A 26579-nucleotide genomic window follows, 5' to 3' on the forward strand; every position below is an offset into this window, starting at 1 on the left:
TCTAAACATACCACAAACATATTATGGGAAATTAGATGTCAATTAAAATAATATGAACCTGGAAATTCAACATAAAACTCTTGATTTATTCTGCTCCTGTTGAAGTCAAAAACAAAACTCCCATTGACATCATTGAAGACAAGATTGGACCAAAAATTCTTCAAACCCTAGAGATGATAAATCTATAATACTAACCTACATATTGGTAGTGCAACACATATACAATATAATCTAATATTAAAACATTATGTGATCATACAAGCTATAAAAGCAGCTTCCAGATGTGCTTTATCATGGGCCATGACACCATATTGCTGTAAGTTTCCAGAGCTTTTGGTAATAAAAACAAAATTGAAAAAAGAAAAAGATTGGTGTCTGTACATTTTAATTGGATATTTTTACTCCTCTTACATTAAATTTTTGAAATGAAAAATTATACCAAGCTGCAGCCATGAATTGTGGGTAAGTGCAAAGAAAGCGAGATGACTAGTGTTGAAACTCCAACTGGTCGTCAAGCTGTAGATTTCTGTAGTACCTGCCTGCTGTGGTGCCCGCTTTCGTCTTATCATTTAATGAATTTTTGGGGAGGTTCATTGTTGTTTTGAAAAAGCAGTCACTAATTCTTGGCTATTCCTCATATCTCCACTGGTTGGGGTAAAATTCATTACAAACCCAGTTTCTTCTCTACAAACCCAAGTAAATGGGTTTTGTGAAGAGAACTACTTAGAGGCTGGAGGGGATTGGAATACATTCCCCAATCTGAAAGCACAGCACAAAACATCTCTGCAATCTTTACACTGACATTATTCCAACATCTGGGTTGTGATAGGGGCTATAATCCCCACACAGCCACTACTCAGGGGTCCATGGAAATCAGGTGCCACATCCTTCACTGCCTTGTAGCTTGCACCTTGTACCCACTTGCACCTGTGTAAAATAGGTGTAAAACATATATTCTGGTTTGGTATCATTTTATACTCTCACTTTACACAGGTATAAATGACTGTGCAAAGGCAGAAGAGAATATCTCAGACCTCTGCCCTGTCCAGATTTCCTTGTGGTGGCTTCTGTGAAGTTGGCACAGAGCCTCATTCTGCTGCAACCAGGGAACAAAAGGTCCCTTGGCTAATCCACTGTGCAGCAGCCCAACATCTGTAGTAGGTGCTCTCCAGCCATGGCCATCTCTAATGCTTCACAGCACTGGTTTTCAACATTTTTTCATTTGCGGACCCCTAAAAAATTTCAAATGGAGATGCAGACCCCTTTGGAAATCTTAGACACAGTCTGAGGACCCCCAGGTGTCCACAAACCACAGGTTGAAAAAAGGTGTTCTATGGTAACAGCAACCTTTCCCAGACCCCTTAGGCATTGTCTGCAGACCCCCAGGGGTCTGCGAACTAAAGGCTGAAAATCACTGCTTGAGGAAAGAAAAGAAAAACAAAATATATCAGGGGAAAATATCCCTTCCTGACCCCTACAGGTGACTGGCTGAAGCCCTGCAACATGAGACGTTAGGACCTTAAGACATGAGACTAAGAATAAACAGTTTATCAGGGCATTACACAAAACAGGATTTCAGCATCGACCTGGAACTTTCCAGGCAAAGATGTTTTCAGGCCTAACGTCTAATGCCTAGCTCTCAGGGCTTTTCCAGTTTCATACTCCAAGCAATTTAATTGAGAAAATGCTCTCTAAGTAAATCTGCAAATACTGTAAGGACCTCTAAGAATTTTATTTGCTTGCCCCTGGAACTTTTTAAATCAAAAGATGATCCCATACCTAAAGTGATTCAATTGCATGATCTATTGTTAGACCAGTGCCCCGAAACTAAATGGAGCAAAAACAATTATATACAATAGATACAAAATAAATCATTTTAGATTGCTTTTTGAGAATAAATTTGCTTAATCTCTTTTTTAGACCTACACATTATATTTGGCAGTTAATCATTAGTATTTGGCTTCTGTAGATTCCCAAAAGCGTGCCATGAGATGTCTAGATGTCTTTAAAAAGATTGTTCTACATATGTTATATTAGAACCCCTCACCCCCAATTTCTGTAACTATGTAATATTAAACAAGACAGGTGCTGCCATTTCCTACACATTAAAACTTTAGAAAAAATATCAGTAATGTTCATCCTTTGCATATAGTTCATTATAGTTTTAAGGAGTGATGCTCTCCCAATTGCAGCCAGTGGGAATACTAGTTCCTAATTTGTTTGTTATTTTTCCCCTTTAATATGATAGCCATTACTGAAGGCCATTATATGAGACAATGTAATGAGAGTATAAACAAAGGTTCCAATTCAAGGATTTCAAAGTGCTTTCCAAAGGTCAATGTTTTAAGTATTAAAGCATCCACAGGATGAAGGGAAGTATTATCTCTATTTTAAAGATGAGGAAATTGAGTCACAAAGACATTAAGTGACTTGTCAAGGCCTCACAGCATGTAAATGGCAGCACAAGACATAGCAACAAGATCTCCTGAATTCCAATACTGTACATACATTAATTACTAGAATATGCTTTCTATCTACAACAATAGGAAGCTTGTTTATCACACTTGTTTGTTCCTTACATGCTAATGATATCATCCTGCACCATAATGACATTTGAACAAATTCATGACACCACTCTGTGATGCCATAATGCAAGCAGCTTGGTCCCCAGACCACCTTTTTCCAGATACTACAGTGATTGGCATTGATCCAACTGCTAAAACAGATTTCAATTATTTTTTAAAAAAATTATGTATCACTAAATGCTCCAACATCTGGATGCAGGGCTCGGGACTGAGTGGTCACCAGCACAAAAAAAAAAGGGGTGGGGGGGAAGAAATGTTTCACCATTGCTTACCGTTTACAAGGTGGTCGTATCATAAGAGTAGAGGCTATTTAGAACTAGGGAGGAAGATTATATACTATATATTGTATTACAGGGAGTTAAAATATGTTCAGCTTCAGCTCATCTTTTTGCTTTGCTGTTTGTGGAATGCAACAAAGAAAAGGAAGGCCTAGTGTATCTCTTGCTGATTCCATTTCTTCATTAAAATCCTGATTTAACTTCAAGACATATTTCTGAAAACCATACTAACCTGTATGTGCTGGACCAACACTTTATTCACTGATGTGTTGCAACACTGTCACACTAATTCTCTTGCAAGGCTGGCAGGATAAACTCCTTGTGTATGAGGCTGTGTCTGCATGTCACATCACAACCTTTACCGCAAGGATCTCAAAGCACTTCATAAAGGTAGATGCACCGAGTCCCCTAGCACCAGTGTGAGGAGGGGGAACTATTATCATCCCCACTTTTTCAGATAGGGAAACTGAGGCAGGGAGCAGTGACGTGATTCATCCACGGTTACCCAGAGCTGGGTGGGCATTGACCTGCTGTCTCCCAGGCCTTGGAGTTGCTCACTAGAGCCCAAGCTTAGCCAAGCAAAGGAGGCCGGGCGGGGGGGGGCATGGCAAAGTCCCCCTCGGCCCCCCTCCTGGTGCCCGGGCCCCAGCTCGCCCCCGGCGCGGCGCTGGAGTCCCGCGCGCCTCTCGGGATTCCCTGCCCGCCCGCGAGGGCGCGGGGCCTGGCCCGTGCGCTCTCTCGGGATGACTAGCCGGGGGCCGCTGCCTCCCGGAGGGAACCCGAGAGCCGGCCGGCCGCGTCGCAGGGTTTCAGCTCTGACCAAGCAGCTGATGTAGAGAAAGAGAGAGGAGGGAAAGTCCTGGCTATGGTGCGCCTCCGGCTATAAAAGCGGCTGCCGCCAGCCGGACCCAGCAGCGCTCCAGCACTACCTCAGCGACTCCACATGGCGAAGCGCACCGGCCCCGACTGCCCCCGTGAGTGACCAGCGCCCCGCAGCGGCCTGGCCTGGGAGCGCAAGGACCCCGCCAGCCGAGGGCTCGTGCGCTGTGCGCTGTGCAGGGCCCCGGGCCGGGGTCTGGGAAGGGTCGCGGTCGGGGCGGGGCGGGCAGCGCGTGGGGAAGGAGGAGCGGAGGCTGCACGTGCAGCCGCGTTCCGTTGTTCCTTGCCCAGGGGTCGCTGGCTCCCGTGCTCACGCGCGGCCCTGGTTTGTTTCAGGTGGCTGGCTCCTGGTGACTCTCCTCTGCCTCAGCCTGGCCGACTTGGCAGCGACCTCGCCGCTGCCTTCCTCCTGGCCCAATCTGAATGACTGCCTAAATGTTTCCAAATCCCTGGTAACCGCTGCGAGGGACGCGCTGCACCAGCTGAAGGTTTGTCTTTCCTTGCCTCGTGTTCCGCGCCTCCCATCCGTTCTGGTGACCTGTTAAAGAATGTGTCACTCTTTAAGCAAAGCTGGTTGTCTTCAATATTTACAGCTAAATAAACCCCAGTAAAACAATACCTGCAAGGGTTAAATCAGAGTTACGGGGACTAACTCCAGAGGAAGACGTGGGAGAGGTGTTAAATATACAAACTAATGGCACCAGGAGTTGGTATGAAATGGTTTTTCCAGAAGGGAGACAAGTGTAGCTTTGCCTCTGTATCCAGATTTGTTTTGCCAGAGTCACAGTTTTGTGCAGAGGAGGAAGAATGGACTTGTGGTTAAAGATTCAGATATCCCAGTGATGGGTGCACAATCAACACCTAGATAGAAGGGATAGGAGGAGGTGCAGTTCAGGAAATGTAGGTTCTGTTGGTGGCTAGATGCACTCTATGACTTGGGCAAATTGCTTGAGCACTATTTATACTACAAATCTAACTCTGCCATTGCACATTTGTCTGATGTGGCTAGGTTAAGGAGTCCCATCTACTGCACAACAAATAGAAAAGTATGCTAGAACATGGATTATGTCCCTGACCCTGAGCTGGGAGTTTTTGATATGTAGTACACAGAAAGATCAAGGATTCATCTTCATGTTGTCTCATTTTTAAAATAGGGAAAATAATACATACCTACCTCTTAGGGGCGTTGTGTTTATCAATGTGTGTAAAAACGTGTTTGAGATATTCAGATGGAAGGAGCTGTAGAAGGTTTTATTTCTATGATAGGAGGCATCCTCTTTCTAAAGCAGCCAGATGGTGCACATTCCCAAACTGTGTGTAGCCTTACATCTCTGGCTCTTCTGTTTGCTTCAGCTAATCAAATTTCTGTGTCCCTGTTTTTAACCATATTCATCATTTGGTATTTCCAGAGAACTGTAATAATTTGTCCTTAATTTCCTTACCATTTTTTTTTCTTGCTTGTTTCATACTTAACTTTCATTTGTGCGTCCAATCCTTTTTATTATTATTTTTGTTCTAATTGTTGCCTGAAATGATGCTTGACCTGTCATCTTCCACTTGTGCAGGACTTAAATCAATTGGGACAAATTTGGGGATGATAGATATGGTAGTATAAATTATTGTTGGTAAGCAGAACACAATACGGGGATTGACTCCAGCCATCCTCCCTTCAATACTTCTTGGTGGTTTCATTATTTTTTCTTTTCTGTGACAGTTTATTTGGGGATGTCACACAACAGCCTAAGATTCTGGGGTTATTGTGTTTTTTAAAGAACAGATAGAATCAGGTTAAGGCAAAGAGATGGTCTGCATCACATATCCAGTATTATGCTCAGTAAAAGTTAAACTAAATAGGTACTTTATGCTTAGTTACAGTTAATAAAGAAAATACCTTTTCATTTTCTCATGAGAACTTTCTTCCCTTAAACTTTTTGTCTTCCAGCCTGAGTGGCCCTCTGTCACAGAGCATCTCCCTCTGATCTGTGTCCTGCTAGTGTTTGCTTTTACTTTTTCCAACCTCTGTTCAGTTTGGTTAATTCATATATAGTCACTAACTCCTGTAAAACATGCCACAAACATGCCATCAACTAGGCAATTAGGTAGTGTGTTGGCAGAATTCAAACAGCCCAGCATGAAAGTATGCTCTCGCATTATCTCTTTCTAAGAATTTTATGGGTTGGTTCAGGAGGCATCCTTTTCTCTGCCATATTTTTTAGTTATATATGTCTCCTTTTCTTTTTAGCATCTCTCACTGGTACAGTTGAACTGGTGGTAACACAAAGGGGAATCTGTTTCCATCACCTCAATGAGACAAAGTGCCACTGATGGTTGGCCACAAGACAATGCCACTTGTCCATTTGAATGTTATTTGTCTTTCTCTTTTTTAAAAAGTAATCATTTTTTAAATTGTAAGTTTGTGGTGTATATAATGTTCTGAGTGCAGATTCATCCTCTTAGAATTATTTAGAATGTTAACATAATGGAGACAATGTAATCCAGTGCGATGCATACAAAATATAAATCTATTTACAACCCTTGCTCCTAATGAAAATGATGGCAAAATTTCCTTTGATTTGAGCTTCATAGCTTGGATATTTGCTTGTTGGTTAAAGGCGCAAAGATATATAAAGAGGACGTTGAAGCACCTTCAGTTGCCATAAGTCACCTACTATCCAGTATATTTCTGCTTATAAACATGCCCTGCAGCATTATGTGCAATGATTCAATCAGTGTCCCCTTTGTTTACATAGGAGCTTGGCACGCTAGGATTTGAATGTACTCTTGAAGAGGTTGATCTTGAAGATATCACTAAGAATAAAATCAACACAATTAAGGCTTGTATGGCAGAAGAGTCAAAGGTATTGCAATAAATAGAAATCAAGTTTCATCACCTTTATATGGAACCATCATGTAATTCATCATCATAGTGATACAGAATGTCACATTCATGTCTGGTGTCTTTGATTTTCAGACTGAAAATTGTCCTACACTGAAAAGAGCTGATTTTGATAAGGTAAATTGCCAGTCTCCCAAAAGAACAAATCATTTGCTTTTTGTTTGTCTGTAAGCATCTAACAGCACTCTTCAATATTTCTTAATCCTTGTATCTTCTATAGATTGAGTGCCTGCGAGGTATCAATGAAGACCTGAAGGCTTACAAGGCAGAGTTCAAGAATTTCAATAACCAGAAGATACTGGCTGCTATTGACAAACTGATACAGGTCTGTTTTCCTTTCAGTTGCCTAAAAGAGTACTTTGTATTATTTCTACCATAAATGAAGTCCTGTTCTATGTGTTCCTTTCTGTAGTTACCCAAATAATAAGTTACTCTGGAATCTAGTCATTTAAAATCTTGATTTATGATTTTTTCTTAAAATTGAAGAAAGTTTCTCATCTCTGTATAAATGAGGACTTACTTTGATAGTATATATTACTGTATTAAAAAAGTGATTCCCTATCAGTGATTTGGTAAACATACTAGTAGCGAATTTTCTGTCTTTTTAATAATGGTATCTTACTTTGTCTCCCATCTCTACCATGAAATGGGGTGAGAGTGAGAGATAAGACTATATTTTGGTAAATAATTAATATGTATTGATAGGAAATAGGGAACATATGTAACATGGTTATTAACAAAAACAATAAGGAGTCCGGTGGCACCTTAAAGACTAACAGATGTAATAGCTGGTAGCAATCATGTCCCTACTTTAAAATAATTGCCTTTTTATTAACATAGCATATCTAGATACACTGGAGATTCTAATAGTTGTCAAATGCACTGGATTTAATTATTTGTAACCCACAGCTCCCCCTGATTATCCTTTAAAGGCCCAAACCTGTATTCCTTGGCAGGGAAAAACTATTTACATCATTAGGAATGTTTGTCTGCATAAGAAATACAGGTTTGGGCCCTAACTATATGAATGGTATTATTACTATCATAGTTTACCTTTTCATAAAACATTTTATTTTTAATAGTTTAAATTTAAAAAAAATTAAGCTAATTTTTTTGCATATTCAAAGACTGATGAATATTGCTACTCTAAACATGGTTAAATTGTCTGACCAACCCACTTTTTTTTTTTTTTTTAAAGGCTGTGAAAATTAGCAGTGTGAGTGTGGAGCAACCATCTACAAACAGAGGATCAGCCTCTTTCAAAGAGAGAATGAGGTTATGTAGTGTTCTCCATGCTTTTACAATTCGCACTGTGACCATAACCAAGATGCTGAACTACCTGAATTCTCCTGGAAGCTCATCCTAATCACTGAAACCTGGAAGCACTTTCTATAAAACATTGAATCAAAGCTATTTTAAGTATCTGAAGAAAATATATATTAGGTTCTACTTACTGCAAGAGCTCTGTGTGCAGAACTCTCACTGAAGTCATTGAAACTTGTACACACAGAGGGCTTCCAGGATATGGACCTGAATTTAAGAATACAGTAATATTTCTACAAAAACTTTTCAAGGATTTAGCACAATAATATTCTACAATATTTTTCATGACCTAAGTTGTCTTGAGCAAAATACTATCAGTGTCTTTTAAGCTAAGATGTTAAATTTCTACATTTCTAGAAAAAATAAGCTATATTATATCAACATGTTCTCAACATAACAAACACCCAGGTATAATTTATTTATCTTAAATTATTTATTTATACATTTGTACGTTTTTATAAAATTATTATATAAATTGAAACCTATTTATAACATTCCTGACTTATTTATTAAATAATAAATGTATAATCTATATAATTAACTTTGGTCTTTTTCTTATTTGTGAATTAAAATCAATCTAAAAGGGATACTGTCACATCAGCAATTGTTTTTTAAAATATATTTAAATATTTGCTTGTAAACAGTACATCACTGTTAACACCCAAGTACTGGAAAATAAATCTAATTTTATTTTCTTTATTTGTGTTGGATATATACTCTCAGACAAGACAATGAAAGTAGATTACTCTATCTACCTTATAGTTAATTTCCAGTCACTATACTAGATTCATAGGGTGAAATCCTGGTCTCACTGAAGTCAATGGCAAAAATAGTCTATATAATTTATATTATATAATAAATATTTAAGGCCAGAAGGGGACTATTGTGATCTAGTTTACCCTCCTACGTAATACAAGAGGTCATAGAACTTAACCTAGTAATCCATGTAATTTGCCAATGGAACTAAAGCCTTTTTTTTTAAAGGCATTGGTTTTGATTTAAAGACTCCAAGTGATGGAGAATTGACCACATCTCTGGGTAATCTGTTCCAATGGTTCTTTATATTCACTGTTTAAAATACACATTTGATTTCCTGTTTGAACTTCAGATATTGTCAAGTTCTCAGGCCCTAATACAATGCCCCAGTGTTTGGGCTGCAAAGGCCACTGGGGAATTTTAATTCATTTTTTGGGGAAGGGGAAGGAAATAAATACTACTAATAATAGAAGCATTTCTGTTGAACTTAGTTATGGTATCAACTTGTTTTTGATTTTAACCAAACCTAAAGCTTGAGTCAAATTTCAGTTGACAATGTTTCATTACAGAAGTGCAACCAAGGATTTACCTCTCTCTGAAAAGGTCTAATTCTTGTTCCCTCTGCATCTGAGTCTGGCCATTTACTACTCTTCCCTGCTCGGGGGCGGGGGGGAAGGTAGAAGGGGAAACGCATTGATGCCACAGAAAAGACATTCTTACTGATCTCAGTTTCAGGGAATTGAAGTTGCAGGGAAACTCCTGCTTGGCTCCAGGGTCGAGCATGTTCAATGCAGGGGTACTCTTCCAAGAATTTAGCAGCCAAACTCTAAATCTGTAATGAGCATGTGTGAAATGTGATATTTCAAATGCTTATAAGTAGGTCAAATTTGAGGTGTTGTTTTTCCTCACAGAACTGCAACGGGCCCATCCCTGACACCATGGTGTCACCACTTGCCAAATTTCAAGTCCCCGCTCCACAGCATGGTGATGCTAGAGCTTGTAAATTAAATGGTTATAAGAATTTTTCTAATGGAGGCAAAACAACGTATTTTCCCCTACTGTCATCCTTGGAAAAGGATGAGCCATTTTTGCTGGAACCTTCCAAAAAACAACAAAAAATTATTCTGACAGACACCTGGCATGACATGTTTCAGCTGAAACAGTTACAATTTGGCAAGATTATGAACATCTGAAAACAGTCTCATAATAGCAAGTGTCAGACAACCTTGGCAGTCCTGAGCCCCCATGATGCTCTAACTTGTGCCAGAGCAGAAGCAGAGAATCAAGGATGTGCACCCAGTTCCCTGGCAGTCCTCACACTTTGTGGCATCCAGCAGAAAATGGACATGGCATAGAATCTGCCCAAATATTTGTTATGTGTGTCAATCCTAGAGGAACTCTCCTTGCTTAAACACCCAAATGATGGGTAAAATAGTCTTTCATCTAAATTTAAAATAAAAATGTATTTGTTTAGACTAGCCCAATTGTTCAGCATTAGTTCAACAGGGGTTCCAAATTTGATTTTTGTCGTGCTGCTATGACTGATTCACTAGTACATAGTGTTTATTTATTAATGGTTTTATATATTCCTTTTAGTATCACGTGAATATTAAATAGATAACATATGTTGTATTGTATTTCCTGTGTTTTTCTTCATATGACACTCACAAATATGTCATCCCTACTTAAAATATAATTACACATACTATGGGGGTGGGGGGACCCATTGTCTACTTCGAAAATTGTCTTCAATGGGGCCAGGATTTCACCCTGTCTATTAATATTTAAATACATATTTAATACTACAACAAAGTCTGAAAGGCATGTTATTAAAAGTAATTGTTAATTAGGCAGATTTAACTACAAGTCTAACTAAAAGCTGGTAATCCCCTCTGAGTGGGAGGTAGCCTGCTGTGTTATTGATTTTAAATATGGAGAAAGACAATACCCTTCTTTTAACAACTAAAGAGATCCCCTAATAGCAGAGATGGACAGATTATTCTTTACACCCACCTACAAAAAGCTTCCTCTGACATTCATCAGTCAGGAACAGTTGGCTTCATGACACAGTGTGAAGGAAATTTCTTGATACATTAATACCAGTGCCCCAGTGCCCCCACTATTATAGTCCCCAAAGTTGCAGTGTCTACAGTACTTGCTGCCGGTGCTACTGCATAATTTTGGTGCATAAAGCTCCCGATGACGTGATCATGCTATGGCCTGATATGGTATAAAGATGGGAGGAAGTCAGAGTTTTGTACCTTCACAGTCTCCCTGAGAACTTGATATTTAACATAATAATTGAAATGCAGATCTGATTTATTTATAACCAGATACAATACATTTTTATATCAACATTTTAATGTCATTTCATGAAGGAAATTAATTGATTTTTATAAAAATCTTTAAATGCTCAATAAACATTTATAAAATATTTTTATTAAAAAATTCACAACAAATGTCGGTTACTGTCACAATCTCTCTCTCATATAAATGAAGGAATTTCCTCGCTGATTCTAATTACGTAGCACTTGGCCAAACAGGTAGCCCAACTGGAGCCATCTTAAATGATCCAGTGTGGGAACAGTTGAAGGTTAAATATACACAGATTAGGCTTTTCTAAATAATTTCAGTTAACAGCTGGTTTAAAAAAACTGAATTAATAGAAAACATTAAAAAGTATGAATATATCTTAGAGCAACTTTGAAAAAAAAATTTCCACCACTTTCTAGGGGGACTTAAATTGTCTCAATCCTAATTTGCCTCAGAAGAATAAGGACTCCTTCGTGTTTGATTCTTTTTTTCTTCTTATAGTTTACGTTCTGATCCTGCAATGAGATGCACGCAGGCATACCCCCTGTAGACATGCTGTGCTCCATTGTAGGATCAGGTGCTCCTGAACCATCTTTGCAATTAGATGGAGTAGGTCCATATTTTTGAGGGTTTGTTACATTCATCAATAAGGTAGGAAGCACACAATGACCCAAGAAAGTAACGTATAATATTCTCCAAATAAAACAATTTTCTGAAGTGCCTTCCCAAAATGTAATGGGTTTATGCAGTCACAGAAAAACAAACAATGAGCGGTAATTTAACATACTGCAAAAATTAAGTATATTGGCTGTGGTATCAGTGGCTGCAGAATTTCCTGAAGTGTGTTTTCTCATATATGTGGCGGCATAGAGTCAGCCCTTAAAAAGCAACTTTGGAACATATAAACGGCAGCTTAACCAACAATAAGGGCATGCATTGTCAGGTGAAAAATCGGATCATAATGACTCTCCTTCATGTGGGCTCATCAGTGCTCAGCCATTAATCTTGGCTGTAACTAAGAAAACAGAGAAAGCTCAAAGAAGAGAACCAAAAGTAATGTACATGATTTAAGGAACTCCCATTGACCAGAGAGACAGCAAGGTCTAACGGTGGGAGGGCTTGAAGTTCCCCTCATGTATATCTCTCCTCACTCATTCCACTGGAGGGAATAGGGTTTCCCCACAAACACAGAAGAGGCTACAGAACTAGCCTTTGAGCCCCATGTATTTCTGTGGCTCCAAACAGATCCTGAGAGATCAGCAGGAGACCAAAGCATGGCATTCTGGGCTCCCAGCACTGCCTCGAGTCCCACTCTCTGACAGCAAAGAGTCAATAGAGCTACACAACCAGGGATTCTGCAGTTAGTATAAACTCCTGGAACTCCCCTTAGAAGGGAATCCACATTATGGAATGGGAGCAGCAGAAACATAATACTCTGGTGTTATGACATTCCTGCCCCAAGTTCCACTTGGCATGGGTTAGGGAAAGAGATAATAAATACCCTTCCTGCTCCAACCAGCCCACAGCTGCCCTGGCTCACTCACTCTCTACCTCCTCTATCCAAAGGAATTCTCGGGCTAGTGGAGAGCCCTCAGAGGTCCAGGGAGGGTGACCACTGCCACGGAGTTGCTGAACATCATTCATGCATGGCATGGTTAATTCTGTGGTTCCTGTCTGTGCATGGATATTGGGGGCATAACCTCTATTGATCATGTCTATTCTATACGAATATTCAGTGCATCCTGACTAGACTTTCACTGTTGTGTCCTAGTATTCATTGGGTTAGGTATAAAACCTGGGCTGGTTCTACACTATTGGTGGTTTCAAAGTCCTGGTCTAGAATGTGAAGGGGATATTCCAGGACTTTACAGAAAGTTCTGCAGAAACTGGACCAAGGCATAGAGTAAACTAACACACCTAACACAAAAAAAGGCTATGGGCAAGATCCAAAAGAACTTATAGTTAGTGGACATAGCACTATAGAGATATACATTTTCAGAAGGATGAGAACAGAATTTATAAGATCAGCATGAATACAAAGACCCCTAACAAAAGAATGTATATAAGAGTAAGTAGGATTTCATCTAACAGCGAACTGATAGAGGGCTGCAAAGATGAACACTGATATAAGATCAGCATGTGATATAATTTAAATTATATATTATTTGCAGAATAAAATGTTAAAAATTCAAAATTCCAATGCAGATAGGTATTTCTCAGTTTTTATTCATATTTTAAAAAGTACACAAAACCAGTACACATTCAAAGGGAGACAATACAGAGACATCCACAGGAGCCCTTAAAACTAGACCACAATCTTGCCTGCAAGGAAGCAGTTCTGTATTATAGATAACAGTATTTTAAAAGCTTAAAAACCTATAAATGTGTTTTCTGTTTGCTGATTTATCTATTGACCTTTTGCTTTTCTAAAACTTTTAGTAATTTTTCTATTTCTAGCCCACACACCTGTCATTTTAATGTTCAATTTAAGTTAAAAACAGTAAAAAAGTCCAATACTAAAAATGCATTTAATTTTACACTGATTATAATACAACAAAAAGCTATACAACATACAAACTCATCTTATAAGAAATGTGTGAAGAACTAGACACGGTAGAGTCAACATGGCCCTGCCTGAGAAAAGTTAAAGCTGCCTTTAGTACGTATTGGTGCTACATTGAAACTAATGTTTCACCTTTGAATAAACATAAAACCAGCCTAGCAAAGAGGCGGTATACACAAACACACACAATGATCATGTAATTGCATTACCATGAAGGGTTTATGCACCATGTACATGGCAACCCATCCTGAGCCTCTGAATGTATGTACAGAGAAATGTTTTGTACACAGTGAAATTGGCAGTATTGTTTTATAAGTGATCATGAGAGGTACATTAATGAGCCCCTCAAGCCATTTCTAATCTCTGTGGAAATCACCCATGGAACTGGATAAAAATGTTTAATATTGTCAAATAGTTGGAAAGGGTGAGCTGTTTTCAAGGGTGGGTTAAGATAGCTCACATGAGTTGTTCAGCACCTAGCAGGAATGGTTCAAAGGAGACATGAAGTCCGTGGGAGATTCAAATTGCATTGGGATTGCTGCTTCAGTGTCAACTATATTGTTAATATGACTGGTATCCAAACATTTGAATAATTACTCCTGAAAATGTTAAATTAATTTACATTGGTGCAAAATTCAATTCACACGCTTTCCCAAAAGAATGTTTTGTCTAAACTTTTCCAAAGATTGTTTATGGCTTGTATCTTCATAACTGGTCTCCTGAGTTCCAAACTGTAGAGAGAGTCCACAATTAAATCATATTTAACAGTATGAAAAGTTTAAACCATTATGCAGCTGAATGCCCCTGAGAGTTCTCCTTTTAGCTGTTTCTCCATGAACTCATGTCTGCTACAAAAAACCTGAGGAATGAACACACAAATGTATATATTAGCTGGCCTCTAGGTACTACTGCAATAGAATTGTTAAATCGTAATAATAATAACAAATGTACATAAAAATCTTATGACACTATACAGATATAATTTTAAGCTAATTTTCCCCTTCAGAAAGACTTTCCCTGGATCAGTTTAGGCCCCAATTCTCCAAACAGCCCTGCACATGCTTGACTTTACAAATATGAATAGTCCCATTGAAATCAATGTGCATAAAGTTAAGTACATACAACAGTGTTTGCACGATCAAGGCCGCAATAAGCTTGGGTAAAGGTGCACCTTCAATGTTACTAAAATATCTAGGAACAAAGGTACAGACATTTCTGCAATGAGCTCTGTAATAAAAATAAGATTTTGATTGGGTTTATAAGGGTGGTTGATTTTAACTGACATGGAGCTATACCAACTGTTCTAAGTATTAATCACTACAAAATATTTTTTCAAAAAGCAAGTATAAAATACTATCATTATAAAGTAGAATGAAAAACAGTTGAATCACCATTAAGGGGGAAAACTTCATGTTTTATTTACACAATACAAATATATATTAGGGTGCCTAGTGAATTCTCTGATACTGAAACCAAAAGCATGTTTGAAACACAATCACATAATGAAGTATAAAGAAAAGTTGACGTGTACCTTCCAGTATTTGTATTATTTCATATGACACATGATCCTTGAGACTGTCATACAAATTTTGCGCAGTTCCATTACTCTTTTCACCTTTCCTCCACTTCTCCAACATCAGGAATTTATGAACATTAACCTCTTCTTCTTTTGCCTGAATCTGCTGAATATCTTTCATTTCTAACTTAAGACATTCAATGCCAATTTCTTTCCAATCTTTACCCATCTTCTTTGCAAGAGTCATCAGTTGCTGATCAGTTAACGTAGTTTTAGCTTTAGTTCCATCTAAAAAACACACAGGATACAAATCAGCTGCAACAAGAAGACATACGACAAAGGTGATCATATTAGTTAGTGAGTGAAGCTGCATTTTCACTTCTTTTATTGATGCTGCTATAATGCTGACTAATGAAAACTGTACTGACTTGCTAGCTTACCATGCAGTATAGGAACTGACAAGACAAGCAAAGTAAGAGTCAGAAGTGATGAAAAGTCACCTGAAGAAGAAGTGCAAAACGTCCGAGGTTGCAAAAATATCTTAAATTTAGTTTTCGTGCCCAGGACTTGAAAAGTTTTTCTGATCATAAACAGCTACTTGTCTAGTGGAAAAAATGCACAAGTCTGAAACATCGAGATATGCTGTTATACAGAATACCCAGATACTTCAGATGCATATGCAGCATTAAAGTGCAAGCCAAGTTCCTTCAATCACCTGAAAAACGCAGGTATCTAGCATAATAGTCTATCTTAAAGTGTGCTACTTCTTACAGAGAACGATGATTAGTATACCTTTGTAAGAATTACTTCAGTAAGAAGTCACAACCGGCATGGTTATATCTATCTAGTCAGAACCTCAATGGTCTAATCAAATTTCTATTTCAATGGATCATTTTATAAAATACTGTAAATGAAGTTTTTACATGATTAAATAGCTCCCTCTAGTGGCTAAAAGCCATCACACAGAACTATAGAGAGAGCCTACCATTGACATGCAAATGAAACCTGATTCTTTCTGCATTTCTTGAATATCACCTTATTCAAACATCATCATTTTCTTTGGATGAGCTGACCATACAGAAATAGGTACTGGAAGCAAAAGATGTATCCCTTTCCTGGACAGAATTCAAACACTGTAAAGCAGGGGTTAAAAATGTAATGAAAAGTTCTGAGCTAAAACTTGATATATATGAAATTGAAAACAGAAACTGGATCCAAATGTACAATTTTGAATAGTGTCTACTGTAATATGATATTCCTCTGTATGACATTTTGGTAATTAACCCCATCATGTCTATAATTTCTCAGAGTAACCATTAGGAAAGCCAGCAAGGCTGAAATTTTAGCAATATGTTTGGAAGAAAAATAAAGCTAAGATTCTTAGAGGCATCTAGAATTATCCGTGCAACCTCTTATCTGTTAGCATATCCAGTAGTAGCAGGTGCATCTGACATTGGAACCTATTGAATTAAGGCCCTAATTCAGCAAAATACATAAGTGTGTGCTTGAGTCCCATTGACTTCTCAATGAGAGCTACTGGGTGCTGAACACTTCTGAAAAATCAGGCTACTACTTTCAGATGTCAGAATAGGAGCTGAACTTTTGGAAGATCTGGTCCCAGTCGTGGGTGGAGAGTTCTTCAGGAAAAATAAATCCAACACAATAGCAAAAATTCTTCAAAAGCAGCTCTTTTGTCTTGATGTACACACTCACCTAATTTATAGCATCAACCTATGGTCATACAAGCAAACATTTGTTCCTAAAAATGAGGTATATTGATGCCTTCTGCACCCACAAATGAAGGTTTCTGTCCTCATAAATTCTGTGGTCAGATTTGTGGAGGCCAATTTAACATTTAACCCTAATAAATAAATAAATAAATAAATAAATAGGATAAAATGAACCTTAAACAAATATTTTTGAATCACACAAAAATTCTCTACCTGAAATATCTCTACCCTTTAGCCTTTTATTATAAAATTCTTCGTCAGAAAGGCTGTTGCTTGATTTCCGTCTTCTGTTACCTAAGGAATAGATGACAACTGATTTTACTTTTTTGTATCATATATTCTTCTCTTGTGCTTAATCAGCATGTAGTAAAGCAGAGTGGTCTCTCTCCAGTGCAGCGGGGATTAACTTCCCTTGGGAGGCGCAGCTAAGGTTGACAATTTTGGTTGGACATATTCCTGGAGGTTTCATCACATGACATAATCTTTAATTCACTAGGTGCAGTTAACCCTATCCCACCCTCCCCAGGAAGTGCAGGGGCAGGGCAGGAAGTATAAAAGTAGGGCCCTGCAGCTCAGTTCAGCTGGACCAGAGAAAGAGGCAGACAGCTCTCTCAGTGAGGTCCAGGACCAGTCATGGCGAAGACCAGCAACCTACTGCCCCAGAAGATGGAAGACACTGGGGAGAGACTGGAGCAAGGGCTGCCCTACTGCAAGACTGTGACACCCACAGGAACTGGTAGGAAGTTGCCCAGCGAAACCAGACATTGGTCCAGTTGGACCCGCTTCCCTGCTGACCCCCTGTGGGATTGCCTTCCACTGCTAGGCTCCTAGGCTGGGACCTGGTAGATCAGTGTGGGGATGGGTCCCTTTTCCCCACCCCACACTTGGGAGCCGAGGTCCGGAGTCACAGACTGTTGGTGACACCCCAACCAGGGACCGGGGACCCCTGCTGATGGGCAGTGTGCTGGGCCCCCCGGTACAGATAGGAAGTGCTAAATGGGCAGTTACATGGCTGCAAGTCAGGCCGCCGTGACAAACATCCGGCCAACCTACTGACTCCCCAAAGCTGCCGGAAGGGGGTGCCCTAACCCCGAGAGGGAGAAACCTTACACAGCACAACCGAGATGTAAAAAATATAAATCATGTAGTACCCCCTTTTCTTTTATATAACTTACTGATTGCGTTTCTTTTCCGCTCATTCTTGTTCTGGTCATGTAGTATCCAGTCACCTGTTAAAATATAAATGTTTTCTGGGGTAAATGAAAGGCACTACAATAATTCTCACTGCTAATCCACAAATCCAGTAATTCTCACACAGAAAAATTATTAGTCTCTTCCACTGCTCAGCAAAGATTTAACAATAGGGTACTGTAATGAGATATCATTTTGCTATGATTTTGTTACTTTTATTTGACAGCATGTATAATATGATGTATTATCTGTAATAATTAGAACTCAACCACCTTTACCAAAATAAATTAAAACAGTCTACTCTGCAATGTGAAATTCTTTAAATTTGTATTGTTTGGTCAATTGATAAACAGCCTGATCCAAACCCATGGAAGTTAAGATTTAACCCTTGGCTAATTCTGACCATCTTCTAACGGGTTCTCAATCATTAGTGTAAATAAGCAAGGTTCTACTATAGTGTCATGTTATTCTAAATCAGCATAACATGATATTTACATAACATTCATGAACTAAATCTTTTTTGAAACACAGTTCCCAAATATTCATTACCAAGATTCATTCACATCCCTACAGACTTTCATAATGAATAGCAACTTGTTAGAAAATCAATCTACTTGGGTAAAACAGGAAAGAAACATTTTGGAAAATGACAAAGTACAATATTATTATCATTATATCACTAGATCTAAAGTTATAAAACTCTGTATTGTATAAATATTTATTTTACATTGATTGTTGGGCATCTTTCAGTCTTGGTTATCTAAAAATTTGGGTAATATTAGCTATACAAATAAACAAACAAATAAATAAATAAATATTTCACAGGGTAAAGTTCCACCACGTACCATAAACTAAATCAGAGTAATCAATGCTCTAGGTCTAGTGTTTTAGGTAAATTCATATTTATACTATGCTCATGTAAATATATATTCAGGCCTTTGCTCTTTTTCAAATGTATATTATACATATATTATTAACCAAATTGAAAATATATTTTGCCATTCTCATTTCTGAGATTGTAATGATGTTATGCTCTCATAACTGCACTTCTGCTGCGGCACATGTGAAAACCCACAAAATAAAAGTTATAAAATGTTGGGATACTTTATATTATATATAATATTTAAATTAATATAAATTACATTACATTTTCCAATATTCCCTGCCTCTGTCCTAGCCACAAGGATCACAGCTGTCTTTTCCTGGTGTTTGGCACTTTCAGCTTCAGATCTGGTGATCTCAATGGAAGCAGAATTTGACCCAAACCACAAGTTTTCAGCAGAAACAAACTATAGCTGTCAAACACAAAAAATACTCACATTCTCTTAGTTTTGCTTTCCAGACAATTTCTTCAGACTCGAGTTCAATCAAAGATAATGTAAACTCCATAGGTTGCTCCAAGTAGACTTCAAAATAACTTTTTAATTTTAAGAGGGAGCCATCAACAAATTCAATTTCCTAAAAAATGTAAATCAGTTTTTTAAAAAAGCTGAAACACTTACTATAAGCATTACAATAGCTTAAACATAAAAAGGCAGCTTTTAGAAAAGCTGTGGCATAGATCTGGAGTGTAACCCTGGCCCCAATGAAGCCAACAGGAAGTTTGTCAGTGATTTCATGGGCGGCCCGGATTAACCCCTATAGTTTTAGAGTTTCTAAGGGTATAGCTTTCCTGTAATGATAACAAACAAATGTGCTGGAATTCATTTACACTGATGCATGCCCTGAATTTATGAGGAGTATAAATGACAAAATCTGTATTTTTCACAAAATGTTTGCAGCCGAGCTGTGATATGCACATTGACAGCACAATTATGTATTCATATAGAACATACCTCAGGAGTTATTTCAGCTTCTGATTCACTAATTAATCTGTATCTCTTTCCATCTTGTAGTTGTTTTTTACAAACTGGGGGCTTGTCAATTTTGATGAATTTCTTATCAGAATGTTTTACTGCATTCGAGATATCCTAAAATTTTAAAATACATTTTACTTGATACTCATCCTGGTCTACAAATTAAAGAATTTCATAAACAATGATGTGCTTCTAAACTTCCTTGTGGTTTTCTCTATTCCCAGTTTTATTAATGGATGGCGATGCTTTTCCTTGGAAAGTAAATGATCAAATCAAACATTTACAGATCATGGGATATATTCTCACTTACCGCTGGACAGGTTTATGTGCCCAAGGCACCCAGATCCCTCCCCAATCAGATATTCATGGAGCCTTCACCCTGAGCAGATCAGTAAGCCACTGTATTCGGATGATATTACATTATGCAAATAACAAATGTGATTGTCTATAGGGCTTTTTTTAAAGTGCTACTCACAACTTTCATTTCTGCTCATTACTAATATCCCTTTTTACCACATACGAGCCTTTCCACACATCAAGCCTTATAAAAAGCAACATACAAATTTACAAAAGCATTCATTAGCAAGGAACCACCAGAAAAACATTCTTCTACTTTCTCTAGTTTCATTGAACCCTATCCTCTGAGGTGCTGAGCACTTTCCACTGCCATTGAGAAAACTTCCCAGGGGAAATGAGGGTGCCCAATTCTTTGGAGGACTGGGTTCGAACTGCTGACATGTTGACTTCATATTTAACCTCCTCTGGGATTGTATGGTAAAATACTGAATAAAAAAAGAGCGGACCTATTGTCAGCCCCTTGCAAACAGCATCATAATGCTGACTGTTGATCAGAGTGAGTCCTGCCAAGTGTCTATTCTTCAGTAACTTTCAAATATCATTCTCTCACTATTATGTTACATAGAGCAGTTCAAAGGTCAATTCTGTCACGAACAATGAGTATGAATGACAGAATATGAGCTAGTCTGGGAGTTGAACCATTCTAGTCCTCATCCTGATCCCGCAAGCCCTCCATCCATGGAATTCCCAATGACTCTTAGACCTCTGCATGTGAGACACTCTATTGGAAGATCAGACCCTGTATGTCTACAACTCCATGGGCATATTATAAATTTGATGTACGGCAGATCTGAGGCCTAAACTACATGACAATGTCAACATTTTAATGATCACATTTGGGCATATTTATATTGAATCTGAGCACTTTCCACTGGTAAATTAAAAAAACAGACCTTACCTTTATAAATGAATCATTGTTTGTTGCTACATACACACGAAATGATAAGGAAGGGTGATTATTGACAACTTTGTATAAAATTACAGCCCCATTGTAATGTACTGGCTCTTGTGTTTGAATAACCGGTCCTACTGGAGAGAGAGAACTCACATGCCATTTGACATGCGTCATTGAATGATCAACAGAAGGCTCAATTGCTGGACCAGTACTTTTAATATGTAAAACTTTGAATGTCATGTCAGATTCATGATCTGCAAAGAGATACCAAAACATTAACATTTCTTATAATGAATAGCAATAGATAGCTACATTTGTTAAACTCAATGTACAGTACTTACCATTTAGGCTGAGGGAATGTGGGAATTGAATGGAAGTAAGAACAGAGGCTGTGTCACAACTGACATCAAATATAGGGCCACCAACTATCCATGGTTTTTTAACATAATCAGCATATTTGCTCCAAGACAACACAGAATATTTTATTACAGCAGCCTTGGTTACATCGAAAATCAAGCCTGTAACAGTACATTGGTAAGTTCCCTCTGCCTCCAGCTTCAACCTGTATTAGACAAATGTGACAAATCCAGTTTAACTTTTATTACATATTAAATATCAGTGGTTCATATGAGACAATTTATTTTTTAAAAATGACTCTTTCCTTTGGAGGTTTTCTCCCCACCAAGAACAGAACCCTATTAACAAACAAAAAAGCATGGAAAATAGCACATAAAATCTTTTAATTTAATTTTTTTTTTTAAAGATTAAACCTAGGTTTATTTGTTTGTTTTTTTAGCATGTCAGCTAAATGAGTAGCAGGAATGGAGGAAGTCCAAACCAGTGCAGAGCTTGATACACAGGTAAAGTGGAGAGCTGCTACCTGCACTAGCGGCTCAAACCAGCTCCTATTGACTTCAGTGGATGTTAGACCAGACCTTAGCTGAAGTTTCTGAGGGTATGTCTTCACAGCCGCTCGGAGTGTGATTCCCCATGCAGGCAGACAGACACATTCTAGCTCTGCTTGAGCTGGTATGCTAAAACAAAAGTGTGGATAGGGTGGCACAGACAGCTAGCTCGAGCTGCCACTCTTGCCACCGCAGCCACGCTATTTTTAGCATGCTAGCTCAAGCAGACCTAGCACATCTGTCTGCCCAGGCTGGGAATCCCCCTCCCAGCTGCTATATAGATATACCCTGAGTGATATTCAGAACTAATCCCAAGTAAAGCACATTACAGTAATCCAATCCAGAGGTGAGAAATGCATGAGTAACTGTGGCAAGGCAAACATTCAAATGGAAAGTACACAACCGTTTAGCCAAGTTCAGGTGAATAAAAGGGAATTACAGAACAAGACACCTTACAGAAGCCTCAGTATAGCAAAGGCCTTAAGCACATGCTTAACTTTAATTATTTCAATGGGACTACTCACATACTTCAAGTTAAGCTTTGCTGGATTTGGCCAAGAAGCTAGTGCTGATGAGAGTAATGAACTGTTTATTTTTAATGGATTTTGAGGCATCTTCACTTACAATTATGAACATGTTACTGAGCAGGACACATAAAATAAATTAATCTCTTACGTAATTCAGCTGAAGAGAGAAGCATTTTAAGCTGGACAATGTAAACATCCACCAATTACATTAAACAATACCTACCAAAATTGTCCTCTGGAAAGTTTTCTGGGAGTCACTTGCTCTTTCTGGTTCTGTAAGTATAAATGAATAAATTTGGTGAAGGACCAATTTTGCAGTATTACAATTTGCAAAATACTAACACAAATTCTAATGTGGATTTTAAAAACGTACATGTTCAGTCTTGACATGTTCACAACGAAACTGGCTATGAGCCTCTAAATGAAAAAACAGAGGGGGAAAAAATCAACTCTTGAAAATGAAAAATTATTAAAAATTGTCAGATGAACAATTTCAACAAGATCCATTCATACCTGATTCAACAGGTGGCAGCAATTCATTCTTTTCCAATGCTTCATCTATAAAAAATATTACTTTTATAAAATACACATTTCATACACAAATATGTATAGTGAACTATACGCAAGCTGAAACGAGCCCTATTCAAAGCTTTTGCATAAAATAAAGCTGAGGATGATCTTTTTTAATACCCTTCTATCAGCGCTAAACATTCTAACCTCCCTTTGATTCTAGTTTTTTCCACTGCTTAATCCAGTGATATTTTGCGGAAAAACACTATATATCAAGTCCATCTGCCTTCTAGGCAAATTTCTGCTCCCAGGTGCACTGGCACAACTCCACTGACTTCAACTGCCTACACAAAAGAAATTAAGCTACTATTCCCTTCCCTCAGCAGCAACCTCATCTCCTTTATTTCAATTCAGATCATAGAAACAGACCCATGAGATTCATAAAGTCTGATTTAAATGTAAATAATAATAAAAACTCTTTCATCAATACTGTATTTCTGTCTCAACTGTCCAAGGCATATGGTCACCTGTGTTTAAGTGTTGTCTTTCTGTTGAACCTTGTGGTTCAACCACAAGTTATTGGCATAGATGCAGAAATCACTGGGTTAAATATATGGCCTGTGTCATGCAAGAAGAGAGATTAGATGATCACAATGGTCCCTTATGGCCTTCATAACTAAGAATGTATGAAATAATGGACAAATTTCAGGGTCCTATGAAAGTAAGCACAAAGACTCTACCATAATGCGTATGCACAAGAGGGCATGGGCCACCTTAATTCTAGCATCTCCTAACTTTTCAGTGTTTGCCTTTACAACCTTAATATCCTTTTCACATAGTTTTTTTTGTGTGTAATATTTTAAGTTTTTAAAAACAGAAATTAGAATCAACATGTGGAATCATACTGACCCCTATGTGTTTGTCAGTAGGATAGGAACATTTAGATCTACAGCACAGACCCTTGCCATTGAGTTAACAGAATAACAGATAGCTGTAGTAGGTTGTCATCTTCTAGGTGGATCAGCAGCAGATGGGGATCAGACACACACTTTACCAATGGGTTTCCCAGGTATTTGCTGACAGCAGAGAAATGCTGAGGGGAGTCATAGAAGTCATAGACCCTTTTGCTCCTGTTCCCCGCAAACCTTCTGCCCATGTCCCCTCCAGCCTGTCCCTGTGCCAGTTCTGCCTCTCCCCTCAGCTCCCCATCCCAGTTTCCTCCATACCCCACCCAGCTCTTCACCCCAGTCCCATTCTCCTTGTCTATCCAGTTCCAATCTCCACCCCTCCAGGCTCCTCATCCCAGTTCCAGTCACCTTGCCCAGCCAGTCCCAATCTTCCTGGTCTTCTTGTCCCACTATCCTTGCCCAGCTATTCCAGTTCCCACCACCACTGGCTCTTTGTCTGATCTCAATCCCCTATCCCCGTCCGGGAAACCCATTGGAAAAGAGTGTGAACACATGAATGCAGCCAGCTGTTCTGGCACCTCAGCAGCCTCTGGTAGGCAAAAGGCGGAACTGCAGCACTTCTGGGGTAGAATGTATTTTCTGTGGGGGAAAAAAATTCGATGCCCAGTGCTGCAGAACTCCCCCAGAAGTAGAAGTTCATCACAGCACCCTGCCGCAAAGCCAGGTTCGCACAGAGTAGGGCACCCAGGGATGCTGGGGGGTTAGACTGGGGTTCAGAATGCCTAGTAGGGGGACAGACTGGGGCATGGGCTCAGGAGCTAGTGGGGTGACAACGTTGAGCCTGGGGATGGAGGAGAGAGGCTGCAGAAACCCATGGGGATGGGGAGTGAGGGACAGGGGCAGATGTGACTGACTGAATGGGAGAGGCTTGGGGTCAGCCGGGGTCTGCATCAGGGAGGCTTACCTACTCCCTACAATCACCCCTCCCCCAAAAAAGCTTCTCACACCCACACCCAACATCCTCCAGATTCACTCCTAGGCTCCTTCCCCTTCCGTCAGCAGCTCGGTTACCCCTGACTCCCCCAAGCCTTTGCACTATTTCTGACAGGTGCAGGAAATACAGTTCTGTATTGTATTTTAAATGAATTACTCAAAGTTCTGCATTAATACGCCTAGTAAGGAATCTATGTAAAAAAAAATTACCAGAATCTTTTTTTTTTTTGGTCATATTGTTACAGACATACTCACTGACAGATATTTTGAAATAAAATACCAAAATAATGAAACTGGCATGATTATATTGTGTTATTTTGACAAATAAAATATGCAGAATTTTCAAATATTGTGTGCAGAATATTTTATTTTTTGGTGCAGAATTCTCCCAGGAGTAGCAGATGGAATCTTCAGAGAATTTAACTGCCAAATTCTAAAAAATCTCTACTGAGCATGTGTGAATGAGATTTTTAAAGGCTTGTAACTTGGCCAAATTGAGACACTCTTTTACGTAGATGACAAAAAGCCTATCCCTGACACTAGGGTGATTCCCCCATGCCAAATTTCAAGTCCCAGCTTCAAACCATAGACGCACCAGAGTTGTGGGTTCTCAAACTTTATTTTTCACGGATCACTTTAAAATTGCTGAGAGTCTCGGCAGACCACTTAATGATCTTTCCAAATGTTGTTTGTACCATTAGCTAACTATTGTAAAGCACTTTGGATAAAAGCGCTATATAAAAAAAAAACCTTCTCCAGGGTCCAGGCACCTAATTTGAGGTTCTCAAACTGTGGTCTATGGACCACCAGTGGTCCGCGAGCTCCTTTCAAGTGGTCTGCAGATAGTTCCCTCTAAGGTGTGCACCTGGGTGGCCACACATGAGAGAATGAAGGGCCAACCACCTAATTAGTGGAGACACCTATGCAGCTCCACTAATTAGGTGCCTGGACCCTGGAGAAGATGTACATGTAAGGTGAGGTGGTGGCCTTGGGGGGAATAGAGGGTAGGTAGGAGGGGGCAGTGGGGTGAGAAGAGGGGGTGGGGGGAATTTGGGACATGCAGGGCTGCGGCAGCCAGAGAAAGAGGTGACTTTCCCCAGCTCCTGGGCTGCGGCAGTCAGGGAGAGACACCCCCTCCTTCCCAGCCCCAGCTCAGGGGCTGCTGCAGTGGGGAGGAGAGGGAGAGACCTCCCCTCCTTCCCAGCTCCAGCTCCAGGGCTGCCGCAGTGAGGGAGAGAAGGCACATCCATCGCATTAGAAAGGTAAGACTACTGATATTAAAATATGAGTTGTGTGCTTTTATTTGAAGAACAAAAAATGTTAATTATTATTAAGGATTTTTTATATAGTGTTTTTATCCAAAGTGCTTTACAATAGTTAGCTAACGGTACAAACAACATTTGAAAAGATCATTAAGTGATCTGCCGAGACCCTCAGCATTTTAAAGTGGTCTGCGAAAATGAAAGTTTGGGAATCCCTGCACTAGAGCTTCTCAATGAAATGGTTGTAAGAATTTTTCTCTTTAAATATGGGAAAAACAATGTCTTTTTCCCTAATATTGTTTTTGGAAATGGCTAGACCATCTTTGCTGAAACTTT

General features: G+C 39.1%; 2 protein-coding genes across 5 annotated transcripts in view; one reads left to right on the plus strand and one right to left on the minus strand.

Annotated features, from left to right (window-relative positions):
• Positions 1-482: 482 nt before the first annotated feature.
• IL12A (interleukin 12A) lies at positions 483-8330 on the plus strand. Its single transcript, XM_034780532.1, has 6 exons — positions 483-528; positions 4034-4230; positions 6493-6600; positions 6714-6755; positions 6859-6963; positions 7837-8330. The coding sequence occupies exons 1-6, from the start codon at positions 483-485 to the stop codon at positions 8002-8004; spliced, it is 666 nt and encodes a 221-aa protein (XP_034636423.1). The 3' UTR covers positions 8005-8330.
• A 4906-nt stretch (positions 8331-13236) lies between these two features.
• Positions 13237-26579, minus strand: part of LOC117882848 (NACHT, LRR and PYD domains-containing protein 1b allele 5-like) — a 40640-nt gene continuing 27297 nt past the window's right edge. For 2 of the 4 annotated variants that reach the window (XM_034781697.1, XM_034781696.1), the window contains exons 6-16: positions 23084-23128; positions 22944-22987; positions 22794-22843; positions 21480-21700; positions 21142-21392; positions 19866-20000; positions 19350-19488; positions 18015-18068; positions 17053-17133; positions 15125-15424; positions 13237-14452 (exon numbers count right to left, since the gene is read on the minus strand). In XM_034781697.1, the coding sequence (XP_034637588.1) occupies positions 14442-14452; positions 15125-15424; positions 17053-17133; positions 18015-18068; positions 19350-19488; positions 19866-20000; positions 21142-21392; positions 21480-21700; positions 22794-22843; positions 22944-22987; positions 23084-23128 (1331 nt within the window). In that variant the 3' untranslated portion in view covers positions 13237-14441. Of the gene's footprint in view, positions 14453-15124; positions 15425-16144; positions 16243-17052; positions 17134-18014; positions 18069-19349; positions 19489-19865; positions 20001-21141; positions 21393-21479; positions 21701-22793; positions 22844-22943; positions 22988-23083; positions 23129-26579 lie in introns of those variants that run through there. The other 2 variants (XM_034781698.1, XM_034781699.1) reach the window with 2 other exon arrangements.

The sequence above is a fragment of the Trachemys scripta genome, chromosome 9 (genome assembly GCF_013100865.1).
Source record: "Trachemys scripta elegans isolate TJP31775 chromosome 9, CAS_Tse_1.0, whole genome shotgun sequence".
NCBI lineage: Eukaryota > Metazoa > Chordata > Testudines > Emydidae > Trachemys > Trachemys scripta.